We start from the raw sequence: 27,130 nt of genomic DNA, 5'->3' as shown, positions 1-27,130 counted from the left end.
AAACCCTGACCCATAACACGTGCCATTGCTCCTGGTGTGCGGGGAGCGTTCTCCTATTGTGACAGCGGTATCTGATCGGTCGATTGATGTCTTGAGTGGAACTGCGGGCGTGGGGGTTGGGGAAAGGGGCTGGTGGTCCCACTGGAAGATCACTCCCTCCTCCCAGTTCCCCTCCGAGTCTCTCCGATGGAGACGCTCGGCGACGGAGAGGCGGCACCTGCCCCCACCCTCACCCCACTTCAGAACCAGGTCCTTCCCCGTTCTCTTGACTCAGCATCGGGCAGCGGTTCAGGAAAGCCGCAAGTCTCGTTGGGGGCGTGCTCGCGAGTGATAGGTTGAGGCAGGTCGGCGGGTAAGAGGAATGTGGCGGCACCAACGCGGCCTGGGTAAAACCCCAACCAACAAAGGAGTCCTGAAAAGTGGCCGTGGGCGCAAGGGGAGGGAACCGGCATGCTCAGTGGGTCTGTGCGCATGCGAGTGTGTGTGTGTGTGTGTGTGTGTGTGTGTGTGACCCTCGTCTCCTTTTCCCGCTTTGTTTTTTCCCCCTCCAGATTAAGAACAGCGAAGTGGAGGGGCAATACTGTCGGCTGCTGCAGCAGCTCCTCGATGACCACAAGGACGTGGTCACCCTGCTGGCCGAGGGTTTCCGGGAGAGCCGCCGGCACGTCAAGGTGAGCAGGACGTCTGCAGGAAAGGCCCAGGCTTCAATCCCGGCCTTCATACAGCTCCTTCAGAACCGTGAATGTTTCAAGGCGGTCGCCTCGCGTTCTTCGAAACTCCAGAGATTATAACTAATATATCAACTCCCAGAGAAAGAGAGGGAGATTACAATTCCAGACCTGACCCCTCCCTACACAACTATAACTCCTTTATTCGCCCACCTAATGGCTTGCTGTACGTGCGTCACGAGCGCACCCACTTACAAATGTTGTACCTTGTTGGACGGGGAGGTTTGGGGGGGTGGAGATATTCTGCCTTTCCATCCTTCTGACCAAAGTAAATGACATTGCGCTTTCACACGCGATATTTCATCTGTTGCCTTTGCAGCATCCACTCGCTTGATCTGCCTGTGTCCCTTTGTGGCCTCTGCCATCTTGTTCAGATGGACATGGAAGGAGTGCACTGTCTGTCTCTGGCTCTACTGCACGACGGGCCGAGATGTGTATCAAAACGATTTCTCCAGCTAGCCATACGGTTAAATCTGTACGTGACCCACAGATCTCCGCACGACCACACCCAGGTTTCTTCAACAAATAACAGAATTCTTAGTTTACACAGACACACCCACATGGAACAGGAGAGGCTCCATTTTGGGCCTCGTGCTGAGTTGGCCGCCCTCGGACCCGATGTGCCCCCCCCCCACCGAGGAGGGTACCTGTCGAAGGGTACAGCACCGCGGAGGAATGTCGGGGCCCCGTCATTCAGGCTCCTTCATTCACCGAGGGATTTTCTTTCACCTTTTAAGGATGAGGCAGTGATTCGCCAGTTTCTGGACAAGACGTTGACGTCACGGCTGGGAATGCGAATGCTGGCGACTCACCACCTGGCGCTGCACGAGGACAGGGTAAGCGGAGCAACGTCACACGACAGCCAAGGGTGGGTTAGCGGCAGGACTGTCCTCAATCTGGATGGAACCAAACCCCATTCCCAATGTACACAGTCCCAATGGACTCAAACCCCTTCCCGTTCACCCCCACTGTACACAATCCCAATGGACTCAAACCCCTTCCCGTTCACCCCCACTGTACACAATCCCAATGGACACAAACCCCTTCCAGTTTACTCCCACTGTACACAATCCCAATGGACCCAAACCCCTTCCCGTTCACTCCCACTGTACACAATCCCATTGGACCCAAACCCCTTCCCGTTCACTCCCACTGTACACAATCCCAATGGACACAAACCCCTTCCCGTTCACCCCCACTGTACACAATCCCAATGGACACAAACCCCTTCCAGTTTACTCCCACTGTACACAATCCCAATGGACCCAAACCCCTTCCCGTTCACTCCCACTGTACACAATCCCAATGGACCCAAACCCCTTCCCGTTCACTCCCACTGTACACAATCCCATTGGACCCAAACCCCTTCCCGTTCACTCCCACTGTACACAGTCCCAATGGACCCAAACCCCTTCCCGTTCACTCCCACTGTACACAATCCCAATGGACACAAACCTCTTCCAGTTTACTCCCACTGTACACAATCCCAATGGACCCAAACCCCTTCCCATTCACTCCCACTGTACACAATCCCAATGGACACAAACCCCTTCCAGTTTACTCCCACTGTACACAATCCCAATGGACCCAAACCCCTTCCCGTTCACTCCCACTGTACACAATCCCAATGGACACAAACCCCTTCCAGTTTACTCCCACTGTACACAATCCCAATGGACCCAAACCCCTTCCCATTCACTCCCACTGTACACAATCCCAATGGACCCAAACCCCTTCCCGTTCACTCCCGCTCTACACAGTCCCAATGGACCCAAACCCCTTCCCGTTCACTCCCACTGTACACAATCCCAATGGACCCAAACCCCTTCCCGTTCACTCTCACTGTACTCAGTCCCAATGGACCCAAACCCCTTCCCGTTCACTCCCACTGTACACAATCCCAATGGACCCAAACCCCTTCCCATTCACTCCCACTGTACACCATCCCAATGGACACAAACCCCTTCCCGTTCACTCCCACTGTACACAATCCCAATGGACCCAAACCCCTTCCCGTTCACTCCCAGTGTACACAATCCCAATGGACCCAAACCGCTTCCCTCCCACTGTACGCAATCCCAATGGACCAAAACCCCTTCCCATTCACTCCCACTGTACACCATCCCAATGGACCCAAACCCGTTCCTGTTCACTCCCACTGTACACAATCCCAATGGACACAAACCCCTTCCCGTTCACTCCCGCTCTACACAATCCCAATGGACCCAAACCCCTTCCCGTTCACTCCCACTGTACACAGTCCCAATGGACCCAAACCCCTTCCCGTTCACTCCCACTGTACACAATCCCAATGGACACAAACCTCTTCCAGTTTACTCCCACTGTACACAATCCCAATGGACCCAAACCCCTTCCCATTCACTCCCACTGTACACAATCCCAATGGACACAAACCCCTTCCAGTTTACTCCCACTGTACACAATCCCAATGGACCCAAACCCCTTCCCGTTCACTCCCACTGTACACAATCCCAATGGACACAAACCCCTTCCAGTTTACTCCCACTGTACACAATCCCAATGGACCCAAACCCCTTCCCATTCACTCCCACTGTACACAATCCCAATGGACCCAAACCCCTTCCCGTTCACTCCCGCTCTACACAGTCCCAATGGACCCAAACCCCTTCCCGTTCACTCCCACTGTACACAATCCCAATGGACCCAAACCCCTTCCCGTTCACTCTCACTGTACTCAGTCCCAATGGACCCAAACCCCTTCCCGTTCACTCCCACTGTACACAATCCCAATGGACCCAAACCCCTTCCCATTCACTCCCACTGTACACCATCCCAATGGACACAAACCCCTTCCCGTTCACTCCCACTGTACACAATCCCAATGGACCCAAACCCCTTCCCGTTCACTCCCAGTGTACACAATCCCAATGGACCCAAACCCCTTCCCGTTCACCCCCACTGTACACAATCCCAATGGACTCAAACCGCTTCCCTCCCACTGTACACAATCCCAATGGACCAAAACCCCTTCCCGTTCACTCCCACTGTACACCATCCCAATGGACCCAAACCCGTTCCTGTTCACTCCCACTGTACACAATCCCAATGGACACAAACCCCTTCCCGTTCACTCCCACTGTACACCATCCCAATGGACCCAAACCCCTTCCTATCACTCTCTCACAATCGCCATTAAGCGAAATCTCTTCCTGGCGCTGGCACCGTTGCAGTGGACAAAGTCCCATTCGATGCCGTCTTTGTCCTGTTGCGTTTTATGTGTTTTCATGAACCCCGTTCCGTGCGACTGTTATCTTGGAAATCCTCTTGATGTTGAAGTAATTGAGCCTCTTCCACCCCCCCCGCCCCGCCCCCTCCGCAGCCCCACACACACAAGGCAGGAAAGGACCTCACTTGGCCTGGCGTCGAGTCAGCTGTCCTCGACTCTGGGTCGTGTTCTGGTGGGTTAACAGCAGGGCCTGCCACTGGAGGGTCAACATGAGAACTGGGCTTCCTGCCCGTAGTCACTTTCCCAACCACACCATGCAGGTTTCAGCATGTGGCGAGCCCCCACTGTTAAATCCCAATAAGCCCCTGTTTGGGGCAGCACGGTAGCATTGTGGATAGCACAATTGCGTCACAGCTCCAGGGTCCCCGGTTCGATTCCCGGCTTGGGTCACTGTCTGTCCGGAGTCTGCACATCCTCCCCGTGTGTGCGTGGGTTTCCTCCGGGTGCTCCGGTTTCCCCCCACAGTCCAAAGATGTGCAGGTTAGGTGGATTGGCCGTGATAAATTGCCCTTAGTGTCCAAAATTGCCCTTAGTGTTGGGTGGGGTTACTGGGTTATGGGGATAGGGTGGAGGTGTTGACCTTGGGTAGGGTGCTCTTTCCAAGAGCCGGTGCAGACTCGATGGGCCGAATGGCCTCCTTCTGCACTGTAAATTCTATGATGAAATAGCTGTCTCCTCTCGATAGAGAGACGATGGTGGTGGAAGTGAAGACTTCCCCCAGAGTTGGGGGGGGGGGGGGCCAACAGTTTTCAGGTGGGGCCTCTTGGAGCTGAATGAACCCCCTCCTCTGGCCCCATCGCCACCTGTCCTCTAACCCTCCTTGCCTTTTCCTTCCAGCCCGACTTTGTTGGCATCATCTGCACACGCCTCTCGCCCAAGAAGATCATCGAGAAGTGGGTGGACTTTGCCAGGTGACACAGCCTTGCTACACGAATGTGGTTGCAGTGAGAGAGCTCATGGAAGTTGTGTGGGGGGGGGGGGGCTGTGGTGGTGCTGGTGTGTGAGGAAGGCCTGCTTTCTGCCTCATGATTCGGTATACTGTTACAAAATGAATTCCAGGAGGTGGGCATCGCTGTCTCGGGAAGAGGAAATCTCGGATCAGCAAGTATTTTCACTTTTTTGCCCAGTGAGAGGAAGCGAACAGTTACATCACACTGAAACGTAGGCCGAGCTATGGCGGGTGCTGCATTTAGCGAGCAGTTTGTGGGCGCTTGCACAGCAAGACTGCAAGCAGTCACACCGGAGGTCGCTGTCTCTGCCTCGGCTTTCACCAGCTCACAGCCGGAGCAACAAGGGTTGTGTCAGAGAGAGAGATGGGGGTTGAAACACTCCTCGGAAAGAGAGAGACGGGGGTTGAGACACAGCTCTGGAGGAGAGAGAGAGAGAGATCGGGGGTGAGACACGGCTCTGGAGGAGAGAGAGAGAGAGATCGGGGGTGAGACACGCTCTGGAGGAGAGAGAGAGATCGGGGGTGAGACACGGCTCTGGAGGAGAGAGAGAGAGATCGGGGGTGAGACACGGCTCTGGAGGAGAGAGAGAGATCGGGGGTGAGACACGGCTCTGGAGGAGAGAGAGAGAGATCGGGGGTGAGACACGCTCTGGAGGAGAGAGAGAGAGATCGGGGGTGAGACACGGCTCTGGGGGAGAGTGAGATGGGGGATGAGACAACGGCTCTGGAGGAGAGAGATGGGGGTTGCGACACAGCCCTGGAGGAGAGAGAGAGATCGGGGGTGAGACACGGCTCTGGAGGAGAGAGAGAGAGATCGGGGGTGAGACACGGCTCTGGAGGAGAGAGAGAGAGATCGGGGGTGAGACACGCTCTGGAGGAGAGAGAGAGAGATCGGGGGTGAGACACGGCTCTGGGGGAGAGAGTGAGATGGGGAATGAGACAGTTCTGGAGGAGAGAGGGAGAGATGGGCAGTTTAAGACACAGCACTAGGCGAGAGAGAGCAATGAGGGGGTTGAGACACTCCTCGGACAGAGAGAGAGAGAGATGGGGGTTGAAACACTCCTCGGAGGGAGAGAGAGAGAGAGAGAGATGGGGGTTGAAACACTCCTCGGACAGAGAGACAGATGGGGGTTGAGCCATTCGGAAAGAGAGCGAGAGAGAGAGATGGGGGTTGAAACACTCCTCGGACAGAGAGAGAGAAAGAGATGGGGATTGAAACACTCCACGGAGAGAGAGAGAGAGAGATGGGGTTGAGCCAATCCTCGGAGAGAGAGAGAGTGATGGGGGTTGAGCCACTCCTCGGACAGAGAGAGAGAGATGGGGGTTGAGCCAATCCTCGGAGAGAGAGAGAGTGATGGGGGTTGAGCCACTCCTCGGACAGAGAGAGAGAGATGGGGGTTGAGCCAATCCTCGGACAGAGAGAGAGTTGGGGGTTGAAACAATACACGGAGAGAGAGAGATGGAGGTTGAAACACTCCTCGGAGAGAGAGCGAGAGAGATGGGGGTTGAGGCACTTCTCGGACAGAGAGAGAGATGGGGGTTGAAACACTCGGACAGAGAGAGAGAGAGATGGGGGTTGAAACACTCCTCGGACAGAGAGAGAGAGAGAGATGGGGGTTGAAACACTCCTCGGACAGAGAGAGAGATGGGGGTTAAAACACTCCTCGGACAGAGAGAGAGATGGGGGTTGAGCCACTTATCGGACAGAGAGAGAGATGGGGGTTGAAACACTTGGACAGAGAGAGAGAGAGAGATGGGGGTTGAAACACTCCTCGGACAGAGAGAGAGATGGGGGTTAAAACACTCCTCGGAGAGAGAGAGAGAGAAAGAGATGGGGATTGAAACACTCCACGGAGAGAGAGAGAGAGATGGGGGTTGAGCCAATCCTCGGAGAGGGAGAGACGGGGGTTGAAACACTCGGGGAGAGAGAGAAATGGGGTTGAAACACTACTCGGAGAGAGCGGGAGAGAGAGAGATGGAGGTTGAAACACTCCTCCGAGAGAGAGAGAGAGAGATGGGGGTTGAAACAGTCCTTGGACGGAGAGAGAGAGATGGGGGTTGAAACACTCCTCCGAGAGAGAGAGATGGGGGTTGAAACAGTCCTTGGACGGAGAGAGAGAGAGATGGGGGTTGAAACACTCCTCCGAGAGAGAGAGATGGGGGTTGGAACAGTCCTTGGACGGAGAGAGAGAGATGGGCGTTGAGCCAGTCCTTGGAGAGAGAAACAGAGATGGGGGTTGAAACACTCCTCCGAGAGAGAGAGATGGGTGTTGAAACACTCCTCGGAGAGAGAGAGAGAGATTGGGGTTGAAACACCCCTCGGAGAGAGAGAGAGAGATTGGGGTTGAAACACCCCTCGGACAGAGAGAGAGAGATTGGGGTTGAAACACTCCTCGGAGAGAGAGAGAGAGATTGGGGTTGAAACACCCCTCGGACAGAGAGAGAGAGATTGGGGTTGAAACACTCCTCGGAGAGAGAGAGAGAGAGATGGGTGTTGAAACACTCCTCGGAGAGAGAGAGAGAGATGGAGGTTGAAACACTCCTTGGAGAGAGAGTGAGAGAGAGAGAGATGGGGGTTGAAACACTCGGAAAGAGAGAGATGGGGGTTGAAACACCCCTCTGAGAGAGAGAGAGATGGAGGTTGAAACATTCCTTGGAGAGAGAGAGAGATGGGGGTTGAAACACTCGGAAAGAGAGAGAGAGATGGGGGTTGAAACACTCCTCGGAGAGAGAGAGAGAGAGATGGGGGTTGAGCCGCTCGGAAAGAGAGAGAAAGATGGGGTTGAAACACTCCTCGGAGAGAGAGAGAGAGAGATGGGGGTTGAGCCACTCGGAAAGAGAGAGAGAGAGATGGGGTTGAAACACTCCTCGGAGAGAGCGGGAGAGAGAGAGATGGAGGTTGAAACGCTCCTCCGAGAGAGAGAGATGGGGGTTGAAACAGTCCTTGGACGGAGAGAGAGAGAGATGGGGGTTGAAACACTCCTCCGAGAGAGAGAGATGGGGGTTGAAACAGTCCTTGGACGGAGAGAGAGAGAGATGGGGGTTGAAACACTCCTCCGAGAGAGAGAGATGGGGGTTGAAACAGTCCTTGGACGGAGAGAGAGAGATGGGCGTTGAGCCAGTCCTTGGAGAGAGAAACAGAGATGGGGGTTGTGCCACTCCTCGGAGAGAGAGAGAGAGAGAGATGGGGATTGAAACACTCCTCCGAGAGAGAGATGGGGGTTGAGCCAGTCCTTGGAGAGAGAAACAGAGATGGGGGTTGTGCCACTCCTCGGAGAGAGAGAGAGAGAGATTGGGGTTGAAACACTCCTCCGAGAGAGAGAGAGTGAGATGGGTGTTGAAACACTCCTCCGAGAGAGAGAGAGTGAGATGGGTGTTGAAACACTCCTCGGAGAGAGAGAGAGAGATTGGGGTTGAAACACCCCTCGGAGAGAGAGAGAGAGAGAGATGGGTGTTGAAACACTCCTCGGAGAGAGAGATGGAGGTTGAAACACTCCTTGGAGAGAGAGTGAGAGAGAGAGAGATGGGGGTTGAAACACTCGGAAAGAGAGAGAGAGAGATGGGGGTTGAAACACCCCTCGGAGAGAGAGAGAGATGGAGGTTGAAACATTCCTTGGAGAGAGAGTGAGAGAGAGAGAGATGGGGGTTGAAACACTCGGAAAGAGAGAGAGAGAGATGGGGGTTGAAACACTCCTCGGAGAGAGAGAGAGAGAGATGGGGGTTGAGCCGCTCGGAAAGAGAGAGAAAGATGGGGTTGAAACACTCCTCGGAGAGAGAGAGAGAGAGAGATGGGGGTTGAGCCACTCGGAAAGAGAGAGAGAGAGATGGGGTTGAAACACTCCTCGGAGAGAGCGGGAGAGAGAGAGATGGAGGTTGAAACGCTCCTCAAAGAAAGAGAGGGAGAGAGAGAGAGAGATGGGGTTTGAAACACTCCTCGGAGAGAGAGAGATGGGGTTGAAACACTCCTCGGAGAGAGCGGGAGAGAGAGAGATGGAGGTTGAAACACTCCTCAGAGAGAGAGAGGGAGAGAGAGAGAGAGATGGGGTTGAAACACTCCTCGTAGAAAGAGAGTGATGGGGGTTGAAACACTCCTCGTAGAAAGAGAGAGTGATGGGGGTTGAAACACTCCTCGGAGAGAGAGAGAGATGGGGGTTGAAACACTCCTCAGAGAGAGAGTGAGATGGGGGTTCAAACACTCCTTGGACAGAGAGAGAGAGATGGGGGTTGAAACACTCCTCGGACAGAGGGAGAGAGATAGGGGTTGAGCCACTCCTCGGAGAGAGAGAGAGAGAGATAGGGGTTGAGCCACTCCTCGGAGAGAGAGAGAGATGGGGGTTGAAACACTCCTCGGAGTGAGAGAGAGAGAGATGGGGGTTGAAACACTCCTCGGACAGAGAGAGAGAGATAGGGGTTGAGCCACTCCTCGGAGAGAGAGTGAGATGGCGGTTGAAACACTCCTCGGAGTGAGAGAGATATGGGGGTTGAAACACTCCTCAGAGAGAGTGAGAGAGAGATGGGGGTTGAAATACTCGGAAATGAGAGAGAGAGAGAGAGAGATGGGGGTTGAAACACTCCTCGGGAAAGAGAGAGATGGGGGTTGAAACACTCCTCAGAGAGAGAGATGGGGGTTGAAACACTCCTCGGGAAAGAGAGAGATGGGGGTTGAAACACTCCTCAGAGAGAGAGATGGGGGTTGAAACACTCCTCGGACAGAGAGAGAGAGATAGGGGTTGAGCCACTCCTCAGAGAGAGAGAGAGAGAGAGATATGGGGGTTGAAACACTCCTCAGAGAGAGTGAGAGAGAGATGGGGGTTGAAACACTCCTCAGAGAGAGAGATGGGGGTTGAGCCACTTCTCGGAGAGAGAGAGAGAGAGAGAGATCGGGGTTGAAACACTCCTCGGAGAGAGAGATGGGGGTTGAGCCACTTCTCGGAGAGAGAGAGAGTTCTGGGTTGAAACACTCCGAGAGAGAGATGAGGGTTGAAACATTCCTCCGAGAGAGCGGGAGAGAGATGGGGGTTGAAATGCTCCTCGGAGAAAGAGAGAGAGATGGGGGTTGAAACTCTCCTCGGGAAAGAGAGAGATGGGGGTTGAGTCCCTCCTCGTAGAGAGGAAGAGAGAGGGATGGGGGTTGAAACACTCCTCAGAGAGAGAGAGAGAGAGAGAGATGGGGGTTGAAACACTCCTCGGACAGAGAGAGAGAGATGGGGGTTGAAACACTCCTCAGAGAGGGAGAGAGAGAGAGATAGGGGTTGAGCCACTCCTCGGAGAGAGAGAGAGATGGGGGTTGAAACACTCCTCGGACAGAGAGAGAGAGAGATGGGGGTTGAAACATTCCTCGGACAGAGAGAGAGAGAGATGGGGGTTGAAACACTCCTCGGACAGAGAGAGAGAGAGAGATAGGGGTTGAGCCACTCCTCGGAGAGAGAGAGAGATGGGGGTTGAAACACTCCTCGGAGTGAGAGAGATATGGGGGTTGAAACACTCCTCAGAGAGAGTGAGAGAGAGATGAGGGTTGAAATACTCGGAAATGAGAGAGAGAGAGAGAGTGAGAGATGGGGGTTGAAACACTCCTCGGGAAAGAGAGAGATGGGGGTTGAAACACTCCTCGGACAGAGAGAGAGATAGGGGTTGAGCCACTCCTCGGAGAGAGAGAGAGAGAGAGAGATGGGGGTTGAAACACTCCTCGGAGTGAGAGAGATATGGGGGTTGAAACACTCCTCAGAGAGAGTGAGAGAGAGATGGGGGTTGAAATACTCGGAAATGAGAGAGAGAGAGATGGGGGTTGAAACACTCCTCGGACAGAGAGAGAGAGATGGGGGTTGAAACACTCCTCGGACAGAGAGAGAGAGAGATGGGGGTTGAAATACTCGGAAATGAGAGAGAGAGAGATGGGGGTTGAAACACTCCTCGGACAGAGAGAGAGAGAGATGGGGGTTGAAATACTCGGAAATGAGAGAGAGAGAGATGGGGGTTTGAACACTCCTCGGACAGAGAGAGAGAGAGATGGGGGTTGAAACACTCCTCGGAGAGAGGGAGAGAGAGATGGTTGAAACACTCCTCGGAGAGAGAGATGGGGGTTGAAACACTCCTCAGAGAGAGAGAGAGATGGGGGTTGAAACACTTGGAAATAAGAGAGAGAGATGGTGGTTGAAACACTCCTCGGAGAGAGAGAGAGCGATGGGGGTTGAAACACTCCTCGGAGAGAGAGAGAGATGGGGGTTGAAACACTCCTCGGCGAGAGAGAGAGAGAGAGATGGGGGTTGAAACACTCCTCGGACAGAGAGAGAGAGATGGGGGTTGAAACACTCCTCGGCGAGAGAGAGAGAGAGAGAGAGATGGGGGTTGAAACACTCCTCGGACAGAGAGAGAGAGATGGGGGTTGAAACACTCCTCGGACAGAGAGAGAGAGAGATGGGGGTTGAAATACTCGGAAATGAGAGAGAGAGAGATGGGGGTTGAAACACTCCTCGGACAGAGAGAGAGAGATGGGGGTTGAAACACTCCTCGGACAGAGAGAGAGAGAGAGAGAGAGATGGGGGTTGAAACACTCCTCGGAGATAGAGATGGGGGTTGAAACACTCCTCGGACAGAGAGAAAGAGAGATGGGGGTTGAAACACTCCTCCGACAGAGAGAGAGAGATGGGGGTTGAAACACTCCTCGGACAGAGAGAGAGAGAGATGGGGGTTGAAATACTCGGAAATGAGAGAGAGAGAGATGGGGGTTGAAACACTCCTCGGACAGAGAGAGAGAGATGGGGGTTGAAACACTCCTCGGAGAGAGAGATGGGGGTTGAAACACACCTCGGACAGAGAGAGAGAGAGATGGGGGTTGAAACACTCCTCCGACAGAGAGAGAGAGAGATGGGGATTGAAACACTCCTCGGACAGAGAGAGAGAGAGAGATGGGGGTTGAAACACTCCTCGGACAGAGAGAGAGAGATGGGGGTTGAAACACTCCTCGGACAGGGAGAGAGAGTGATGGGGGTTGAAACACTCCTCGGACAGAGAGAGAGAGAGATGGGGGTTGAAACACTCCTCGGACAGAGAGAGAGAGATGGGGGTTGAAACACTCCTCGGACAGGGAGAGAGAGAGATGGAGGTTGAAACACTCCTCCGACAGAGAGAGAGAGAGATGGGGGTTGAAACACTCCTCGGACAGAGAGAGAGAGAGAGATGGGGGTTGAAACACTCCTCGGACAGAGAGAGAGAGAGATGGGGGTTGAAACACTCCTCGGACAGGGAGAGAGAGAGATGGGGGTTGAAATACTCGGAAATGAGAGAGAGAGAGATGGGGGTTGAAACACTCCTCGGACAGAGAGAGAGAGAGATGGGGGTTGAAACACTCCTCGGACAGGGAGAGAGAGAGATGGGGGTTGAAACACTCCTCGGACAGAGAGAGAGAGATGGGGGTTGAAACACTCCTCGGCGAGAGAGAGAGAGAGAGAGAGATGGGGGTTGAAACACTCCTCGGACAGAGAGAGAGAGATGGGGGTTGAAACACTCCTCGGACAGAGAGAGAGAGAGATGGGGGTTGAAATACTCGGAAATGAGAGAGAGAGAGATGGGGGTTGAAACACTCCTCGGACAGAGAGAGAGAGATGGGGGTTGAAACACTCCTCGGACAGAGAGAGAGAGAGAGAGAGAGATGGGGGTTGAAACACTCCTCGGAGAGAGAGATGGGGGTTGAAACACTCCTCGGACAGAGAGAAAGAGAGATGGGGGTTGAAACACTCCTCCGACAGAGAGAGAGAGATGGGGGTTGAAACACTCCTCGGAGAGAGAGATGGGGGTTGAAACACTCCTCGGACAGGGAGAGAGAGTGATGGGGGTTGAAACACTCCTCGGACAGAGAGAAAGAGAGATGGGGGTTGAAACACTCCTCGGACAGAGAGAGAGAGAGATGGGGGTTGAAATACTCGGAAATGAGAGAGAGAGAGATGGGGGTTGAAACACTCCTCGGACAGAGAGAGAGAGATGGGGGTTGAAACACTCCTCGGAGAGAGAGATGGGGGTTGAAACACACCTCGGACAGAGAGAGAGAGAGATGGGGGTTGAAACACTCCTCCGACAGAGAGAGAGAGAGATGGGGATTGAAACACTCCTCGGACAGAGAGAGAGAGAGAGATGGGGGTTGAAACACTCCTCGGACAGAGAGAGAGAGATGGGGGTTGAAACACTCCTCGGACAGGGAGAGAGAGTGATGGGGGTTGAAACACTCCTCGGACAGAGAGAGAGAGAGATGGGGGTTGAAACACTCCTCGGACAGAGAGAGAGAGATGGGGGTTGAAACACTCCTCGGACAGGGAGAGAGAGAGATGGAGGTTGAAACACTCCTCCGACAGAGAGAGAGAGAGATGGGGGTTGAAACACTCCTCGGACAGAGAGAGAGAGAGAGATGGGGGTTGAAACACTCCTCGGACAGAGAGAGAGAGAGATGGGGGTTGAAACACTCCTCGGACAGGGAGAGAGAGAGATGGGGGTTGAAATACTCGGAAATGAGAGAGAGAGAGATGGGGGTTGAAACACTCCTCGGACAGAGAGAGAGAGAGATGGGGGTTGAAACACTCCTCGGACAGGGAGAGAGAGAGATGGGGGTTGAAACACTCCTCGGACAGGGAGAGAGAGAGATGGGGGTTGAGGAAGGGACCTAATATGAGTGGGGTGGGCATAGGAGGGTGGGACTTGCCAACGTCTTTCAGAACATACCGACTGTTGGTTGTGCCTTGCACAGCTTCACAACACACACACTGACCCCTGGCTTCCCTCTGTTTTCCAGGCGCCTGTGTGAGCACAAGTACGGGAATGCTCCCCGCGTCCGGATCAGTGGGCACGTGGCAGCGAGGTTCCCTTACATTCCAATGCCCCTTGACTACATCCTACCTGAGCTGCTGAAGAACGCAATGAGGTCAGAGCGCAGTCTGTAGTCTTGCATGGTGACATCCGGTCCCAGAGCGGGAAAGGACAGTGTATCTAACACACTGTCACACCCGGCCCCAGAGGGAGAAAGGCCAGTGTATCTAACACACTGTGACACCCGGTCCCAGTCGGGGAAAGGACAGTGTATCTAACACACTGTGACACTGTCCCAGAGGGGGAAAGGACAGTGTATCTAACACACTGTCACACCCGGCCCCAGAGGGAGAAAGGCCAGTGTATCTAACACACTGTGACACCAGGCCCCAGAGGAAGAAAGGCCAGTGTATCTAACACACCGTGTCACCCGGTCCCAGAGGGGGAAAGGACAGAGTATCTAACACACTGTGACACCCGGTCCCAGAGGGTGAAAGGACTGTGTATCTAACACACTGTGACACCCGGTCCCAGAGGGGGAAAGGACAGTGTATCTAACACACTGTGACACCCAGTCCCAGAGGGGGAAAGGACAGTGTATCTAACACTCTGTAACACCCAGTCCCAGAGGGGGAAAGGACAGTGTATCTAACACACTGTGACACCCGGTCCCAGAGAGGGAAAGGACAGTGTATCTAACACACTGTGACACCCAGTCCCAGAGGGGGAAAGGACAGTGTATCTAACACACTGTGACACCCGGTCCCAGAGAGGGAAAGGACAGTGTAGCTAATACACTGTGACACCCGGCCCCAGAGGGAGAAAGGACAGTGTATCTAACACACTGTGACACCCAGTCCCAGAGGGGGAAAGGACAGTGTATCTAACACACTGTGACACCCGGTCCCAGAGAGGGAAAGGACAGTGTATCTAACACACTGTGACACCCGGTCCCAGATGGGGAAAGGACAGTGTATCTAACGCACTGTGACACCCAGTCCCAGAGGGGGAGAGGACAATGTATCTAACACACTGTGACACCCGGTCCCAGAGGGGGAAAGGACAGTGTATCTAACACACTGTGACACTGTCCCAGAGGGGGAAAGGATAGTGTATCTAACACACTGTGACACCCGGTCCCAGAGGGGGAAAGGACAGTGTATCTAACACACTGTGACACCCGGTCCCAGAGGGGGAAAGGACAGTGTATCTAACACACTGTGACACCCGGTCCCAGAGGGGGAAAGGACAGTGTGTCAAACACACTGTGACACCCGGTCCCAGAGGGGTAAAGGACAGTGTATCTAACACACTGAGACACCCAGTCCCAGAGGAGGAAAGGACAGTGTATCTAACACACTGTGACACCCGGTCCCAGAGGGGGAAAGGACAGTGTATCTAACGCACTGTGACACCCAGTCCCAGAGGGGGAGAGGACAATGTATCTAACACACTGTGACACCCGGTCCCAGAGGGGGAAAGGACAGTGTATCTAACACACTGTGACACCCGGTCCCAGAGGGGGAGAGGACAATGTATCTAACACACTGTGACACCCGGTCCCAGAGGGGGATAGGACAATGTATCTAACACACTGTGACACCCAGTCCCAGAGGGGGAAAGGATAGTGTATCTAACACACTGTGACACCCGGTCCCAGAGGGGTAAAGGACAGTGTATCTAACACACTGAGACACCCAGTCCCAGAGGAGGAAAGGACAGTGTATCTAACACACTGTGACATCCGGTCCCAGAGGGGGAAAGGACAGTGTATCTAACACACTGACACCCAGTCCCAGAGGGGGAAACGTCTGTGTATCTAACACACTGTGACACCCGGTCCCAGAGGAGGAAAGGACAGTGTATCTAACACACTGTGACACTCTCCCAGAGGGGGAAAGGACAGTGTATCTAACACACTGACACCCGGTCCCAGAGCGGGAAAGGACAGTGTATCTAACACACTGACACCCGGTCCCAGAGCGGGAAAGTACAGTGTATCTAACACTCTGTGACACCCAGTCCCAGAGGGGCAAAGGACAGTGTATCTAACATACTGTGACACTGTCCCAGAGGGGGAAAGGACAGTGTATCTAACACACTGACACCCGGTCCCAGAGCGGGAAAGGACAGTGTATCTAACACTCTGTGACACCCAGTCCCAGAGGGGCAAAGGACAGTGTATCTAACACATTGTGACACCCGGTCCCAGAGGGGGAAAGGACAGTGTATCTAACACACTGTGACACCCCTATCGGGCTTGCATGTGTGCTCCGTTTGGTGTCCCAAGGAGTTCCCTGCTGCTTTCCAATTTTGGTTGGGGGGGGGAGTGAATGAGCACGGTCAACATTAGACCGATTTAATCGCACCATCCTGTGTTATCCCCAGAGCCACAATGGAGAGTCACCTGGACACACCATACAACGTGCCAGACATCGTGGTGACAATTGCCAATAATGACGTTGACTTCATCATCCGGTAAGCATCTCCGGAAACACTTTGTCTCCATTCACACGCTGCCCCAGGCGGAATTTCCTGAAGGCGCAACACCTCGAGACACTAGCGTTCTCAAGGACCTGGGCGTGACTGTCCAAGCTGTTTGCTCAATCCTAGGCCGGTGGGTAAAGTGGGAAACTGGACACGAAAACCTTCCTGACACTGGGTTTATTCACAGAACACAGCATTACGTGCACCAGCTCCATACCGAATCAGCCAGGTCCCCAGCAGTCTCTCTTTATAAGTGCTCTTCATGCTTAGTTAACAATGCCCCTGACCACCTGTGACCTCGGCACTGGAAACTACAATGGCAGGGGAGTGGATGGTATCATTGGGTGAGAACCCAGAGACCCAGGCGGCGTAGTGGTTAGCACTACTGCCTCACAGTGCCAGGGTCCCGGGTTAGCACTGCTGCCTCACTGTGCCAGGGACCCGGGTTAGCACTGCTGTCTCACAGCGCCAGGGACCCGAGTTAGCACTGCTGTCTCACAGCGCCAGGGACCCGGGTTAGCACTGCTGTCTCACAGCGCCAGGGACCCGGGTTAGCACTGCTGTCTCACAGTGCCAGTGACCCGGGTTAGCACTGCTGCCTCACAGCGCCAGGGACCCGGGTTAGCACTGCTGCCTCACAGCGCCAGGGACCCGGGTTAGCACTGCTGCCTCACAGCGCCAGGGACCCGGGTTAGCACTGCTGTCTCACTGTGCCAGGGACCCGGGTTAGCACTTCTGCCTCACAGCGTCAGGGGCCCGGGTTAGCACTGCTGCCTCACAGCGCCAGGGGCCCGGGTTAGCACTGCTGTATCACAGTGCCAGGTTCGATCCCGGCTCTGGGCCACTGCCCGTGTGGAGTTTGCACATTCTCCCCGTGTTTGCGTGGGTTTCGCCCCCACAACCCAAAGATGTGCAGGGCTGGTGGATTGGCCACGCTAAATTGCCCCTTAATTGGAAAAAATGAATTGGGTACCCTAAATTTAAAAAAAAAAAGAAACGGGGATGTTTGCCGATGACTGCACCAGGTTCAGCACCATTCAAGCTCCTCAGATACTGACCAGTCCTTGTCCATATGCAGCAAGACCTGAACAATATCCAGGCTCGGGCTGACAAGTGGCAAGTTACATTCACGCCACAAAAGTGCCACGAAAGGCACTCCAAAAGCCGCCGCCGCCCTCACCACCGCCGCCCTCACCACCGCCGCCCTCGCCGCCGCCGCCCTCACCACCGCCGCCCTCGCCACCGCCACCACCCTCGCCGCCGCCGCCCTCGCCACCGCCACCACCCTCGCCGCCGCCGCCCTCACCACCGCCGCCCTCACCGCCGCCCTCGCCGCCGCCGCCCTCACCGCCGCCGCCCTCACCACCGCCGCCCTCACCACCGCCGCCGCCGCCCTCACCGCCGCCGCCCCCACCGCCGCCGCCGCCCTCGCCGCCGCCGCCCTCGCCACCGCCACCACCCTCGCCGCCGCCGCCCTCGCCACCGCCGCCCTCACCACCGCCGCCCTCGCCGCCGCCGCCCTCGCCACCGCCGCCCTCGCCGCCGCCGCCCTCACCACCGCCGCCGCCGCCCTCGCCACCGCCACCACCCTCGCCGCCGCCGCCCTCACCACCGCAGCCCTCGCCGCCGCCGCCCTCACCACCGCCGCCCTCGCCGCCGCCGCCCTCGCCACCGCCGCAGCCACCCTCGCCACCGCCGCCGCCACCCTCGCCGCCCTCGCCACCGCCGCCCTCGCCGCCGCCGCCGCCCTCACCACCTCCGCCCTCGCCGCCGCCGCCCTCACCGCCGCCGCCCTCGCCGCCGCCACCCTCACCGCCGCCACCCTCACCACCGCCGCCCTCGCCGCCGCCGCCCTCACCGCCGCCGCCACCGCCACCACCCTCGCCGCCGCCGCCCTCGCCACCGCCACCACCCTCGCCGCCGCCGCCCTCGCCACCGCCGCCCTCGCCGCCGCCGCCACCCTCGCCGCCGCCGCCCTCGCCACCGCCACCACCCTCGCCGCCACCGCCGCCCTCACCACCGCCGCCCTCGCCGCCGCCACCCTCACCGCCGCCACCCTCACCACCGCCGCCGCCACCCTCACCACCGCCGCCCTCGCCACCGCCGCCCTCGCCGCCGCCGCCCTCGCCGCCGCCGCCACCCTCGCCGCCGCCGCCCTCGCCACCGCCACCACCCTCGCCGCCACCGCCGCCCTCACCACCGCCGCCCTCGCCGCCGCCACCCTCGCCGCCGCCGCCCTCACCACCGCCACCGCCACCACCCTCGCCGCCGCCACCCTCGCCACCGCCGCCCTCGCCACCGCCGCCCTCGCCACCGCCGCCCTCACCGCCGCCGCCCTCACCACCGCCGCCGCCGCCCTCACCACCGCCGCCGCCGCCCTCGCCACCGCCACCACCCTCGCCGCCGCCGCCCTCGCCACCGCCACCACCCTCGCCACCGCCGCCCTCACCACCGCCACCGCCGCCCTCGCCGCCGCCGCCCTCACCGCCGCCGCCCTCACCACCGCCGCCGCCGCCCTCACCACCGCCGCCCTCGCCGCCGCCGCCCTCGCCGCCGCCGCCCCCACCGCCGCCGCCGCCCTCGCCGCCCTCGCCACCGCCACCACCCTCGCCGCCGCCGCCCTCGCCGCCGCCCTCGCCGCCGCCGCCCTCGCCGCCGCCGCCCTCGCCGCCGCCGCCCTCGCCGCCGCCGCCCTCACCGCCGCCGCCCCCACCGCCGCCGCCGCCCTCGCCACCGCCACCACCCTCGCCGCCGCCGCCCTCGCCACCGCCGCCGCCCTCACCGCCGCCGCCCCCACCGCCGCCGCCGCCCTCGCCACCGCCACCACCCTCGCCGCCGCCGCCCTCGCCGCCGCCGCAGCCCTCGCCGCCGCCGCCCTCGCCGCCGCCGCCCTCACCGCCGCCGCCCCCACCGCCGCCGCCGCCCTCGCCGCCCTCGCCACCGCCACCACCCTCGCCGCCGCCGCACTCGCCACCGCCGCCCTCACCACTGCCGCCCTCGCCGCCGCCGCCCTCGCCACCGCCGCCCTCGCCGCCGCCGCCCTCGCCGCCGCCGCCCTCACCACCGCCGCCCTCGCCGCCGCCGCCGCCCTCGCCGCCGCCCTCGCCACCCGCCACCACCCTCGCCGCCGCCGCCCTCGCCGCCGCCGCCCTCGCCACGGCCGCCCTCACCACCGCCGCCCTCGCCGCCGCCGCCCTCGCCACCGCCACCCTCACCACCGCCGCCCTCGCCGCCGCCGCCCTCGCCACCGCCGCAGCCACCCTCGCCACCGCCGCCGCCGCCCTCGCCGCCGCCGCCCTCACCACCGCCGCCCTCACCACCGCCGCCCTCGCCGCCGCCGCCCTCGCCGCCGCCGCCCTCGCCGCTGCCGCTGCCGCCGCCCTCGCCGCCGCCGCCCTCACCACCGCCGCCCTCGCCGCCGCCGCCCTCGCCGCCGCCGCCCTCGCCGCCGCCGCCCTCGCCGCCGCCGCCCTCACCACCGCCGCCGCCGCCCTCGCCACCGCCACCACCCTCGCCGCCCTCGCCACCGCCGCCCTCGCCACCGTCGCCGCCGCCGCCCTCGCCACCACCGCCGCCCTCACCACCGCCGCCCTCGCCACCGCCGCCCTCGCCACCGCCGCCCTCGCCACCGCCGCCCTCGCCACAGCCGCCCTCACCACCGCCGCCCTCGCCACCGCCACCCTCACCACCGCCGACCTCGCCACCGCCACCCTCACCACCGCCGCCCTCGCCACCGCCACCCTCACCACCGCCGCCCTCACCACCGCCACCCTCTCCGCCGCCGCCCTCTCCACCGCCGCCCTCGCCGCCGCCGCCCTCGCCGCCGCCACCCTCACCGCCGTCGCCGCCGCCGCCCTCGCCACCGTCGCCGCCGCCGCCCTCGCCACCGCCGCCCTCACCACCGCCGCCCTCACCGCCGCCGCCGCCCTCGCCGCCGCCGCCCTCGCCACCGCCGCCCTCACCACCGCCGCCCTCACCACCGCCGCCCTCACCACCGCCGCCCTCGCCACCGCCGCCCTCGCCACCGCCACCCTCGCCACCGCCACCCTCACCACCGCCGCCCTCGCCACCGCCACCCTCACCACCGCCACCCTCACCACCGCCGCCCTCGCCACCGCCACCCTCACCACCGCCGCCCTCGCCACCGCCACCCTCACCACCGCCGCCCTCACCACCGCCGCCCTCACCACCGCCACCCTCTCCGCCGCCGCCCTCTCCACCGCCGCCCTCACCGCCGCCGCCGCCCTCGCCGCCGCCGCCCTCACCGCCGCCGCCACCGCCACCACCGTCGCCACCGCCGCCCTCACCGCCGCCGCCCTCGCCGCCGCCGCCCTCGCCGCCGCCGCCCTCACCGCCGCCGCCCTCACCCTCGCCGCCGCCGCCCTCACCACCGCCGCCCTCGCCGCCGCCGCCCTCACCGTCGCCGCCGCCGCCCTCACCACCGCCGCCCTCGCCGCCGCCGCCCTCGCCCTCGCCGCCGCCGCCCTCACCGCCGCCGCCCTCACCGCCGCCGCCCTCACCCTCGCCGCCGCCGCCCTCGCCGCCGCCGCCCTCACCACCGCCGCCCTCACCGCCGCCGCCCTCACCGCGCCGCCCTCGCCGCCGCCGCCGCCGCCCTCACCACCGCCGCCCTCACCGCCGCCGCCCTCACCACCGCCGCCCTCGCCACCACCATCGCCGCCCTCGCCGCCGCCGCCGCCCTCGCCACCGCCGCCCTCACCGCCGCCGCCCTCGCCACCGCCGCCCTCGCCACCGCCGCCCTCGCCACCGCCGCCCTCGCCACCGCCGCCCTCGCCACCGCCGCCCTCGCCACCGCCACCCTCACCACCGCCGCCCTCACCACCGCCGCCCTCACCACCGCCACCCTCGCCACCGCCACCATCGCCGCCGCCGCCCTCACCGCCGCCACCCTCACCCTCGCCGCCGCCGCCCTCACCACCGCCGCCCTCGCCGCCGCCGCCCTCACCGCCGCCGCTGCCGCCGCCCTCGCCGCCGCCGCCCTCACCACCGCCGCCCTCACCACCGCCGCCCTCGCCGCCGCCGCCCTCGCCGCCGCCGCCCTCGCCGCCGCCGCCCTCGCCGCTGCCGCCGCCCTCGCCGCCGCCGCCCTCGCCGCCGCCGCCCTCGCCGCCGCCGCCCTCGCCGCCGCCGCCCTCGCCGCCGCCGCCCTCGCCGCCGCCGCCCTCACCACCGCCGCCGCCGCCCTCGCCACCGCCACCACCCTCGCCGCCCTCGCCACCGCCGCCCTCGCCACCGTCGCCGCCGCCGCCCTCGCCACCACCGCCGCCCTCGCCACCGCCGCCCTCGCCACCGCCGCCCTCGCCACCACCCTCGCCGCCCTCGCCGCCGCCCTCGCCACCGCCGCCCTCACCGCCGCCGCCCTCACCGCCGCCGCCCTCGCCGCCGCCGCCCTCGCCACCGCCGCCCTCGCCACCGCCGCCCTCGCCACCGCCACCCTCACCACCGCCGCCCTCGCCACCGCCGCCCTCGCCGCCGCCGCCCTCACCGCCGCCGCCCTCACCCTCGCCACCGCCCTCACCCTCACCACCGCCGCCCTCACCACCGCCGCCCTCACCGCCGCCGCCCTCGCCGCTGCCGCCGCCCTCGCCGCCGCCGCCCTCACCACCGCCGCCCTCGCCACCGCCGCCCTCGCCGCCGCCGCCCTCGCCGCCGCCGCCCTCGCCGCTGCCGCCGCCCTCGCCGCCGCCGCCCTCACCACCGCCGCCCTCACCACCCTCGCCGCCGCCGCCCTCGCCGCCGCCGCCCTCGCCGCCGCCGCCCTCACCACCGCCGCCGCCGCCCTCGCCACCGCCACCACCCTCGCCGCCCTCGCCACCGCCGCCCTCGCCACCACCGCCGCCCTCACCACCGCCGCCCTCGCCACCGCCGCCCTCGCCACCGCCACCCTCTCCGCCGCCGCCCTCTCCACCGCCGCCCTCGCCCTCGCCGCCACCCTCGCCACCGCCGCCCTCGCCACCGCCGCCCTCGCCACCGCCGCAGCCACCCTCGCCACCGCCGCCGCCGCCCTTGCCGCCGCCGCCCTCGCCACCGCCACCCTCACCACCGCCGCCCTCGCCACCGCCACCACCCTCGCCGCCGCCGCCCTCACCGCCGCCGCCCTCACCGCCGCCGCCCTCACCGCCGCCGCCCTCACCGCCGCCGCCGCCACCGCCACCACCCTCGCCGCCGCCGCCCTCGCCACCGCCGCCCTCACCACCGCCGCCCTCACCGCCGCCGCCGCCCTCGCCGCCGCCCTCGCAGCCGCCGCCCTCACCACCGCCGCCCTCACCACCGCCGCCCTCGCCACCGCCGCCCTCGCCACCGCCGCCCTCACCACCGCCGCCCTCGCCACCGCCACCCTCACCACCGCCGACCTCGCCACCGCCACCCTCACCACCGCCGCCCTCGCCACCGCCACCCTCACCACCGCCGCCCTCACCACCGCCGCCCTCACCACCGCCACCCTCTCCGCCGCCGCCCTCGCCACCGCCGCCCTCGCCGCCGCCGCCCTCGCCGCCGCCGCCCTCGCCACCGCCGCCCTCGCCACCGCCGCAGCCACCCTCGCCACCGCCGCCGCCACCCTCGCCGCCGCCGCCCTCGCCACCGCCACCACCCTCGCCGCCGCCACCCTCACCACCGCCGCCCTCGCCACCGCCGCCCTCACCGCCGCCGCCCTCGCCACCGCCACCCTCGCCGCCCTGGCCGCCGCCGCCGCCCTCGCCACCGCCACCCTCACCACCGCCGCCCTCGCCGCCGCCGCCCTTGCCACCGCCGCCCTCACCACCGCCGCCCTCACCGCCGCCGCCCTCGCCGCCGCCGCCGCCCTTACCGCCGCCGCCCTCACCGCCGCCACCGCCACCACCCTCGCCGCCGCCGCCCTCGCCACCGCCGCCCTCGCCACCGCCGCCCTCACCACCGCCGCCCTCACCACCGCCGCCCTCACCACCGCCGCCCTCGCCGCCGCCGCCCTCACCGCCGCCGCCCTCACCCTCGCCGCCGCCGCCCTCACCGCCGCCGCCCTCACCACCGCCGCCCTCACCGCCGCCGCCCTCGCCGCCGCCGCCCTCACCACCGCCGCCCTCACCACCGCCGCCCTCACCACCGCCGCCCTCACCACCGCCACCCTCGCCGCCGCCGCCCTCGCCGCCGCCGCCCTCTCCGCCGCCCTCGCCACCGCCACCCTCCAAACCCGCCACCTCTACCATCTAGAGGGACAAGGGGCAGCAGACACATGGGCAACACCCACCGCCTGGAATGCAGAAAGTTAGCTACAGGTGCAGGAGGCAATTGAGATGTGCAATGGTGTGTTCCCCTTTATTGCAAGGGAATTTGATTGCAGGATTCAGGAACGCTTGCTACAATTCTACGGGACTTTGATGCGGCCACACCCGGAATAACGGGGTCAGTTTTGGTCTCCATGTTCAAAGAAGGATACACTTGCATCGGAGGTGGCAGAGAAGGTTCACTGGATTGGTCCCTGGGATGAGGATCTGGTCCTATAGAATCACAGAATTTACAGTGCAGAAGGAGGCCACTCGGCCCATTGAGTCTGCATCAGCCCTCGGAAAGAGCACCCTCCCTAAGCCCACACCTCCAACTATCCCAGTAACCCCAACTAGCCTTTTTGGACACAAAGGGCAATTTAGCGTGGCCAATCCACCTAACCTGCACATCCTTGGACTGTGGGAGGAAACCGGAGCACCCGGAGGAAACCCACACAGACACGGGGAGAACATGCAGATTCCACATCAGTAGTGACCCAAGCCGGGAGTCGAACCTGGGACCCAGGTGCTGTGAGGCAATAATGCTGACCACTGTGCTACCGTGCCATCCCCATAATGAGAGGCTGAGTCAATTCCATTTTCTCTGGAGTTTATAAGAGAGAGCCGATCTGATTGAAACATTCACGGTTCTGACCGGGTGTGACAGGATAGACACAGAATTTGTTTACCCACCCGCCCCGGGCTCGGGAATCTCGAACACGGACGATGGGGAGTGGAGACAGTCTAAGGTAAGCAGTCGGCCATTTTGGACTGAGCTGAGGGGAAATGTCTTCACTCGGAAGGTCGTCAATCTTTGGAATTCTCTACCCCAGAGGAATGTGGGTGCTCCGTCGCAGAGGAGGTTCAAGACCAGGATCGATTGATCTCTGGTCTCTCGGGGAAATCGAGGGGGATCAGCCAGGCGGGCGGAGTTGAGGCGAAAGGATAGCCAATATTGTATTGGATAGCAGAGCTGGCTTGAGAGGCCGAATGGGGTCCGATTTCTTATCTCCCTCCAATAGCCCCACTGGATGCGGTGCGTTGATTGTTCTGGGAGGAAAGAGTTTCTTCAACCAATCATTTTTGTTTCTACCCCTCTCCCCCCAACCTTCCTGATTTCTGACAGGATTTCCGACCGGGGAGGAGGAATCCCACACAAACACTTGGATAAAGTCATGGATTACCACTTCACCACGGTAGAGAGCAGCACTCAGGAACTGCCGAACAACACCATCCTGGGGAACATGGTGGACATGGTCAACAGTGGGCAGTCCAACCCTATGCATGGGTATGTAGTCTGACCCTTCCCGAGTAACTCCCACTGTACGCGGTCCCAATGGACCCAATCCCCTTCCCATTCACTCCCACTGTACACAGTCCCAATGGACCCAATACCCTTCCCGTTCACTCCCACTCTACACAATTCCAATGGACACAAATACCTTCCCATTCTCTCCCACTGTACACAATCCCAATGGACACAAACCCCTTCCCATTCACTCCCACTGTACACAGTCCCAATGGACCCAAGCCCCTTCCCGTTAACTCCCACTGTACACAATCCCAATGGACACAAACCCCTTCCCGTTCAATCCCACTGTACACAATCCCAATGGACCCAAACCCCTTCCCGTTCATTCCCACTGTACACAGTCCCAATGGACCCAAACCCCTTCCCGTTCACACTCACTGTACACAGTACCAATGGACCCAAACCCCTCCCCGTTCATTCCCACTGTACACAGTCCCAATGGACCCAAACCCCTTCCTATTCACTCCCACTGCACACAATCCCAATGGACCCAAACCCCTTCCTGTTCACGCCCACTGTACACAGTCCCAATGGACCCAAACCCCTTCCCGTTCACTCCCACTGTACACAGTCCCAATGGACCCAAATCCCTCCCCGTTATCTCCCACTCTACACAATCCCAATTGTCCCAAACCCCTTCCCGTTCACTCCCACTGTACACAATCCCAATGGACCCAAACCCCTTCCCGTTCACTCCCACTGTAACAATCCCAATGGACCCAAACCCCTTCCCGTTCACTCCCACTGTACACAATCCCAATGGACCCAAACCTCTTCCCGTTCACTCCCACTGTACACAGTCCCAATGGACCCAAATTCCTCCCCGTTAACTCCCACTCTACACAATCCCAATTGTCCCAAACCCCTTCCCGTTCACTCCCACTGTAACAATCCCAATGGACCCAAACCCCTTCCCGTTCACTCCCACTGTAACAATCCCAATGGACCCAGACATCTTGCCATTCACTCCCATGTAACAATCCCAATGGACCCAGACATCTTGCCATTCACTCCCACTGTAACAATCCCAATGGACCCAGACATCTTGCCATTCACTCCCACTGTACACAATCCCAATGGACCCAGACATCTTGCCATTCACTCCCACTGTACACAATCCCAATGGACCCAGACATCTTGCCATTCACTACTGTTGCGTGTTTAATAGGAGGAGTCCCAAATCTGATGCCTCCTTTCTCTACGTTTTGCCTGCAGATTTGGATTCGGACTGCCCACCTCACATGCTTACTCCGAGTACCTGGGCGGCTCTCTGGTGGTCCAATCGCTCCAGGGCATCGGGACTGATATCTACCTGCGCCTGAGACACATCGATGGGAAGGAGGAGAGCTTCCGAATTTGATGGATGGATAGGATTGGTGGGGGTCGCCGCGATCTCCTGAGGTCGCCACGTGTTGAGAGGATGGGGGGGTGGGGAACGGGGTTAGATTGGGGACAGGGCGAGGGAGGAAATAACAGTAAGAAACCAAACTGAGGAAAATAAAAGGAGCAGGAGGATTGAGAGAGAGTTTACAATGTAGCCCGTCCACTGCATGGTGTTGGCTCGTGCGGAGGTCGTCAGTGCGCCTTTTTTTCCACGAGGTGCAACATGGCATCCCGAGTTGGGCTTTGTTAGTCTGTCGGCCATTTTGGCGTTCCCAAGCCATCCCTCTTTCGCGTCCCCCCCCCCCCCCGACACACCACCTGTTAACATCACAGCCATTGAGAAATACAGGGACCATGACACTCCAATTAATGCATCGACAAGTCTGGCATCTCCCATAAATTCCCAGACCACTTTCCCTTCAACTCCCAACGGCATTCCATTTTCAAACTTTTGGGACCCTTTGGACAGGATCAACAACACTCCAATTAGCGAATCATCAAGCTGGTGGCCATTTTGTTGGGGCCTGCTCTCTGCTTCCCCCAGACCACCACTTCTCGCTCTGCCCCAAGATGTTTGGGCCAAATTCCCGTACCAGCCTCCCCGAACAGGCGCCGGAATGTGGCGACTAGGGGCTTTTCACAGTAACTTCATTTGAAGCCTACTTGTGACAATAAGCGATTTTCATTTAATTTTCAATTAGAAGCCATTTTGCTGTGAGTGATGCCAATTGGCAAGAATCAATCTCTCTCTCTCTCTCTTCTCAGCCTGTCACAACTATCTGTCTTTGTGTTTTTTGTTGCTGTTCATGTTTGCGAGCAGCCGTCCCCCGACAGGAAAGTCTGGCATTGGTTGCAGGTGCACCTCTCTCTCTCTCTCTCTCTCCCTCTCTCTGTGGCTGGTGGAGAGGTTGAAGCTGGGAACAAGGACATGGTGGCATGGACCATTGC

General features: G+C 60.9%; 1 protein-coding gene across 1 annotated transcript in view; it reads left to right on the top strand.

Annotated features, from left to right (window-relative positions):
- Positions 1-26,957, top strand: part of LOC140396063 (branched-chain alpha-ketoacid dehydrogenase kinase-like) — a 32,940-nt gene extending 5,983 nt beyond the window's left edge. The window contains exons 4-10 of the mRNA XM_072484163.1: positions 552-671; positions 1,466-1,564; positions 4,834-4,907; positions 13,725-13,853; positions 16,127-16,216; positions 24,614-24,775; positions 26,015-26,957. Of these exons, the coding sequence (XP_072340264.1) occupies positions 552-671; positions 1,466-1,564; positions 4,834-4,907; positions 13,725-13,853; positions 16,127-16,216; positions 24,614-24,775; positions 26,015-26,159 (819 nt within the window). The 3' untranslated portion in view covers positions 26,160-26,957. The remainder of the gene's footprint in view (positions 1-551; positions 672-1,465; positions 1,565-4,833; positions 4,908-13,724; positions 13,854-16,126; positions 16,217-24,613; positions 24,776-26,014) is intronic.
- The last annotated feature ends 173 nt before the right edge of the window (positions 26,958-27,130 follow it).

This window comes from Scyliorhinus torazame, chromosome 19, assembly GCF_047496885.1.
Source record: "Scyliorhinus torazame isolate Kashiwa2021f chromosome 19, sScyTor2.1, whole genome shotgun sequence".
In the NCBI taxonomy this organism is placed as follows: Eukaryota; Metazoa; Chordata; class Chondrichthyes; order Carcharhiniformes; family Scyliorhinidae; genus Scyliorhinus; species Scyliorhinus torazame.
Note: the sequence above shows the minus strand (reverse complement) of the source record. Positions and strands in the feature narration are given on the sequence as shown.